The 6,642-nt window shown below is 31.3% G+C and overlaps 1 protein-coding gene across 1 annotated transcript in view; it reads right to left on the reverse strand.

Annotated features, from left to right (window-relative positions):
• The window catches only part of LOC139426129 (PH and SEC7 domain-containing protein-like), a gene marked incomplete in the record, with an annotated part of 161,492 nt that overhangs the window by 21,055 nt on the left and 133,795 nt on the right, over positions 1-6,642 (reverse strand). Inside the window, 2 exon segments of the mRNA XM_071183879.1 lie at positions 1,655-2,507; positions 4,665-5,045. Of these exon segments, the coding sequence (XP_071039980.1) occupies positions 1,655-2,507; positions 4,665-5,045 (1,234 nt within the window).

A 6,642-nucleotide genomic window follows, 5' to 3' on the forward strand; every position in this document is an offset into this window, starting at 1 on the left:
AAAAAAATTAAATAAAGCACAAATAAAAGTATAGAAATAAATGAACAGGCTTATAGTTTCGGTTCTATAAACAAGAACTTTCCGGTGTATCTAAGCACCAAATCATATTGGAAAAGTATAGAGACATACACGAGCAAAAAGTGGTTTAACTAACAAGAACAGAGGAACAAGCTTGAATGAGATATTAAGAGAGAGAGAAAAGAAACAAGTGTGAGGGAGTTCGGCATCAACCACAAGGGTGTAAAAATTTTATTAGAATCGCTTTCCAAATGAAGGCGGGAATGAAGAAGAAATGATGAGTTTCTAGAAAGATCATTAACTAACTTATTAAAATGTTTCAAAATACACAATGTACCCTTAAAATTACGTCTTAAAGATATGCCCAAAATCAGGGCATTAAATGGCTACATTACTTTCTACTAATTTAGTTTATGATCTTTCGAATACCACATCTTTTCCCATTTTCCTCTCCCTCTTTTTTTTTTTCTTTTTTTAAATATAATTCTTTGCACTCTGGGATTTCCACTCCCTTACACCTGTTTCACATCTTTTTTATTATCTTGTTTAAGATTATTCCTCTGTTCCAACTAGTTAAACCACTTTGCATATGTCTATATCTTCACTTTTCTACTATCATCCAATGTTTAGACACAGAGAAGGGTTCTTGTTTATATAACTAAAGCCATCCTATACTTTATTTGTGCATCATTAAAATTTCATATTACATTTAAACATTTGCAAAGAGAACTTTCATACACAAAAATATTTTTAAAAAAACATTATAACCATTGAAAGAAGGTAGAAAAATAACTTTCTCATTTCGTTACTAAATCAAATATCCAAACAAATTCTACTTAAGATTATATAGATAACAAGTGTGTGTCTCAGAATTGTGGATCCAGTGTATACATACTTGAGGAAGGTAGGGGGTTTAATAAAAATAAATTTTTATACAATAAGGCAGTTAACAAATAAATTTTAGTGACTTGCGGCAGCAATTAAGTAATTCAAGAACAAAAGAATAGAACAACTCTAACTAAACTATAAATGGTAAATAATATTCTTGCAACAACAAAATTAAATAGAAACATTTCATTCTCATAAAATTTCAAACTAATGTTCAACAAATTTCAAGGAAACAAATTTTAACTATTGAAATTCAGAAATATTTTATCATTTTAAGCACACTTTTAGTCGTTTCAAAAAGTTATAAATAAAAATTATGACTGTAATAATGTATGAACTAATTTAGAAAAAATATCATTAAGAGAAATTGCTGCTTTCAAGATGCATGATGGAATAATAACACAATGTTTCATATAGTTTGCTAATAGAAAGAACTCCCCTCACCACGAAGTCTAAAGCCGTCTGTTGCTATGGAAACAAGAAATAGTGCATTTCAAAGAGGGGAGTTTCTCTCTCCCCTGATTCCCTTTTTCTAGCCAACCGGAGCCAAAACCTGTCTTAAATTATGACCCAACACTCCTACTTGAAATAGTTAAACCTTGTAACCACAGTCACCGCCACACTCCAGATGAATAGCTGAGGGAGTTCTTTACATAGACAAACTATACATGGTATTAATAAGAATTACCAAAACATTCTTTCAAAAATATTTAACAGTACAACTAAAGTGAAAAAGAATCCAACTTACTTTTTACAAAGATGTCTTGATACATCAGATTTCTTGAATCCTTCAAGGTTGTACAGTCGTTTAGCAAGGCGTGAAGCAGAAGGCATATCAACGGCTTTTGGACTATAATGAAAACTACTCAAACTTTCAACATCTGACTCATCTTCTGGCGAACAGCACCTCTTACTATCGTCCTGTCCATTCTCATCGTGCCTGGACTCCTCCTTATTCTCCAAGTTCCTTAAATTTTTTGGTGAATCCCCATTACTATCACGTTGTTCTTTGTTGTTGAATACTTTCTCGCTAGCGTAAGATTGATCAGTTCGTACTTTGACATAGATTTTATTCTCATCAATTAAAATGTTTGTGACACCATCCTGTTTGGGTTGAATTGTCCGTGGAGCGTACCGCTGCCTATTTTTAATCATGTTTTTAAAATTGTCATTGACTAGAGTTTCTTCAGAAATTATACCATTTAGTTGTTTGTTCCCACTTTCAGGTATTTGTATAAAAAGTCCAGTTCTTTCATCATAGCTACCTCTTTTAGATACAATTTCTACATTATCACAAGTTTCAGGAGGACTAGACAAAGAGTTTAAACCAGTGGGGGTTGGGGGAGCATTACGTGTCTGCACGACACGATCGGGTGGGGGATGTTCAGTGTCTAGTAAGTTATTTAATGATGTAGTGATGTCTTCCTCTACATCACTATTCACAGTAGGGATTGATGTCTTTTGAAGAAAATCTTCACTCCGAGAAGTCCGCACAAAATTACCACCATAGCTTATACTACCTTTCTTCTCTGTCACTGGAGTTTGGGGCTCAGAATTATCTTGCTGAGCTGCTTGGGACCGATTGAAGTTTAGACCATCACCTAAAACAAAGAAAAAGTTTTAATGCCAGAAAATATACAAGGAAAAAAATTAATTATTATTTTATAACTATCATTCTTCATAAAAGGGAATACACCATTGCGAATATTTCAAAAAAAAAAGTTTCCTTTAGTTTCAAAGTTTAATTTCTCAGATTTTTTTCACAACTGCAGAAAATCTATATAAGAATTCTATAAATTACAATTTTCCATAAACCACATTAACTTTGCAGGTGGTCTAAGCACTGAAAGTCGCATTGGAGAAATTTCTGTAACAAAACAAGAATCAAAAACTATTCATAAATAGCATAAAAAGAAGATATATTTTCAAAGATTAAAATCTCTGAAGTAAAACTAAAATCATTATATTTTTGTGGTTAATTCTAATGTCCTTGTCAATTTCAATTAACCTCACTGCATGTTTTGTGTCTTAAAGCAATTTGCCCTGAAAAATTATTTTAAAGCATTTAAATATTGATGTGTTACAAATATGTATTGTGGCGTACAATAGGTAAGCTTACTTAAAAAGTGAAATGATCTGCACAGCACGAAATTCACATGGCTCTATGGTTCAAGGTTTGCATTATAAAGATCATCTGTATTTTAAATATAGTTCAAAACAATCAGAATTATATAAAAATAAATATATTTATTTTTATTCATCTTAAAGTTTGAAGTCAATTTACATTAAATAAAAAAAGTACTTTAAGCATGTTGACTTTAGCAATGGGTGAAAAAAAAGTTTTAAAAAATACTAATTTAGTAATATTGAATTGTTTTAAAGTGCGAATTTATTCAACAAGAGAGTAACCACCTTGTTATTGATTTTTTCAAATAATTACAGAAAGGCAATTCTACCACTTATAATAGTAATATTTTCAGACTAAGGGTATTTTTAATTTTTTCAAAAAAATTTTAAATTTCTATAAGTTGGAGTAAGTGTAAATATTTTTAAAATTAGTAAGTATGATATTTGTAAATGTCGAAAGCATGCACTGGCATTATCAGAAGCTATTAAATAATTGGATACTTTTCCATTTCCCCAAATAATAAATTCAAATGCACAAATCCAGCTATTATATTAGTTATTTTAAAAAAATAGCCTCACCTACAAAAATAAAAAATAAACTAACATTGAATTTACGACTCATGTCTTAGCATTGGCGACTTTATCACTTGTATTCGCGAAATGGAAATGTACCAAATTATTTTTTATTCACACATTTTATTGGAATGATAAAAACAGTGTTACAAGAATTGTGGGTAATAAATAAACCCCCAGAATCGACTGTTTCATGCAGCTGGAATTGCTAAACTCGTCGATTGCTGAACATCCACACTCCTGGATTGATTTTCTCTCTCTCTCTCTCTTTAAGATTTTTCTAAGTTCTTTTGAAAAGAAAAAGAAAAAAAGCCACAGTTTAAGTGTCCTAAGCGCAAGGCCATAATTTTAAAGTATACCTGTCATCTTACTGTGAAGAACTATATGGGCTTTAGAAAGGACAAATGACTAAAGTATTTTAAAATTATTTAACTTTTATTAAAAATCGCCGATATGGTGGCCTCCTAGATGAAAATTATCAAAATCAATTTCTTATTACCAATTTCCGGATATTTTTATAAGCCAAGATAAAGCAGAATTGGAGTAAATTTTCTTAATTAGAAAATTAGACCACAAACGCTTTTCCTTTTCTCAAAACTGTGAGGGATTTTTTTTTTTTTTCTTTTCATGTTCACGTTTTTTTGCCATTTTCAGAATTAGTATAGGCCTAGCTAAAGATAGGCCAAATTTGTCCGAACAATCATGAATAACAGTTGCAAAGTCACAGAAGTCTCGAAAATAGTATATTATTCTCAAAAAGGTTCTATTGCAAATTCACAAATATGAAAATAGCATATTAGTCTCAGAAAAGTTCTGTTGCAAACTCAAAGCAATTATGAAAATAGCATATTATTCTCAAAAAGGTTCTGTCCCATTTTTGCAACAAACATAGCGGGCGCTGACTTTAGATAAGTTAAACTTGTCCTAACTGTTGCAAAATCACATCAGTTATGAAAATAGCATGTTATTCACACAAAAAAGCATAAATTCATGACTACAGAGACTTTGAAAAACACCTTTAACTTTAAAAAAACAATAAAAATACAATAAACACTTACTATTACCAAATTGTGTAACAGGAGATGATGTTTGAGAGTTAGACAAAAGTTCGTTCTTCTTTTGAAATTTTGGAACATGGAATATTGGATTGCTGCTTTTCGTTTTAATGATGAGGTCACCAGTCATCATAAAAGTCTCAAACTTAGGTTGAGGAGGTGATTTTGAGTTTGTGTGATTGAGATGGGTCGGGGAAGGCGGGATATTTTCACCATTCTCTTTCACATCACCATTAGACTCATACTTAATGTTTGAATTGTGCTGTGCTTCTATGTGGCCGTTGCTGGAAATGTGTGAGTTTCCTTTTATGTACGATCTTCTTTGCGTTTCCAGCTCATTCGATGCCGCCATGTGATTGCGTACACGCTCTTTGATTGTTGCGTCTGCAATTGAATAAAACCATCACAAAATTATGATGTCTGTAAAAGCTAATAAACGGAAAAATATGACATAAAAGTCCACTAAAAATAAAATTTTTTCAGAAAACCGAGATTCAGAAAACCGGAAAAATCAGTTATCCGGAATAGCGATGGTTCCGATCGTTCCGGATAATCAATAAGTTTTCCAATAGGTTAGTAAAAACTTTATACGGATCTTAATAAATTACTGAACAGATGAATAATTCAATAACAAAAAGTGGAGTGCTGTAAAAAAATTTCAAGCTGCACAACACGATGCCGCCATGTGACCATTCGATGCCGCCATGTGATTGCGTACACGCTCTTTGATTGTTGCGTCTGCAAATGAATAAAACCATCACAAAATTAAGATGCCTGTAAAAGCTAATAAACGGAAAAATATGACATAAAAGTCCGCTAAAATTAACATTTTTTCAAAGTCTAAAATAAATACATTTTGAAAGTTACTCGGAATATTTAAATTTTTCTCTTAATGTTTAATATAACACGACTGAAATTGCACATTATATCATTTAATCAAATTTTTGATCAAAACATATAAATATATTTAATAAAAAGTCACATAACATTAAACTTCTACAGATTTTTCCCTGTGTATAATTCGTCTATAACAGCACAGTATTTTAGTATGATAGCATGTAGAGTATTTTATTACTATAACGACATAGAGGAAGAATGAAAATTCTTAAGAATATGATATGAAAACTCGAAATATTTACAAAAAATTTAAACTAACATATCCAGAAACTAATAAAACTAAATTCAAACGAATAACACTGCTAGAAATATATTCATGTAATTTAAAAGAATGAACTAGTTTTTGTTTCAAATATAGATTTTTGTGTTGCTTAGTAACTTTTCAAACGCAAATTACAAGTAGAATAAGTTTTCCAATAGAGTAAGGTCGGCTAGTAAAAACTTTATACGGGTCTGATAAACTACTGAGCAGATGAATAATTCAATAACAAAAAGTACAATAACAAAAGTAACAGTAAAAATTTTTGAACTGCATAACATGATCCGTGGTGGCTCTGGAGACAGAGCGATCGCCTTACAATGAGGTGAACTGAGTTCGAATTCCAGCGATGGCGAGTCGATACGAAATCCGCGCCCGGCTCGCACCGACCACAGTGCTGACCTAAAAATATCCTCAGTGGTAGACGGATAATGCGTTGGAGTCCCTTTGTCGTCATGCTAACAGTTGGAGATTTTTGTGTTTCTCTCCCCATGTAACGCGCATCAATAAGTCTTCCATGAAGGCAAATTTAGCCCAATACTTGATCCAGGAGTTCTAGATTGGATTCAAAATTACAAGGCTACGGAGTTGAACATTAGTCGTAAGCCTAAAATTGGGTCGGCTGTTCAACGACGGTTATAAAATAGAGTTGCATAACAATTTTTAATAAATTAACTATATTTAATTTTATTTAATTAACTAAAGAGATGTCAGTTATTTTTGATATTATTTCTTTTAATCTTTAATTTAAAAAAGCAATTTAATTTAAAGAAGCATACACACACAAGAAGTTTCTTGTATGAGATTTTAAAGTATATATATATA

This window comes from Parasteatoda tepidariorum, chromosome 8 (assembly GCF_043381705.1).
Source record: "Parasteatoda tepidariorum isolate YZ-2023 chromosome 8, CAS_Ptep_4.0, whole genome shotgun sequence".
Taxonomy (NCBI): Eukaryota; Metazoa; Arthropoda; class Arachnida; order Araneae; family Theridiidae; genus Parasteatoda; species Parasteatoda tepidariorum.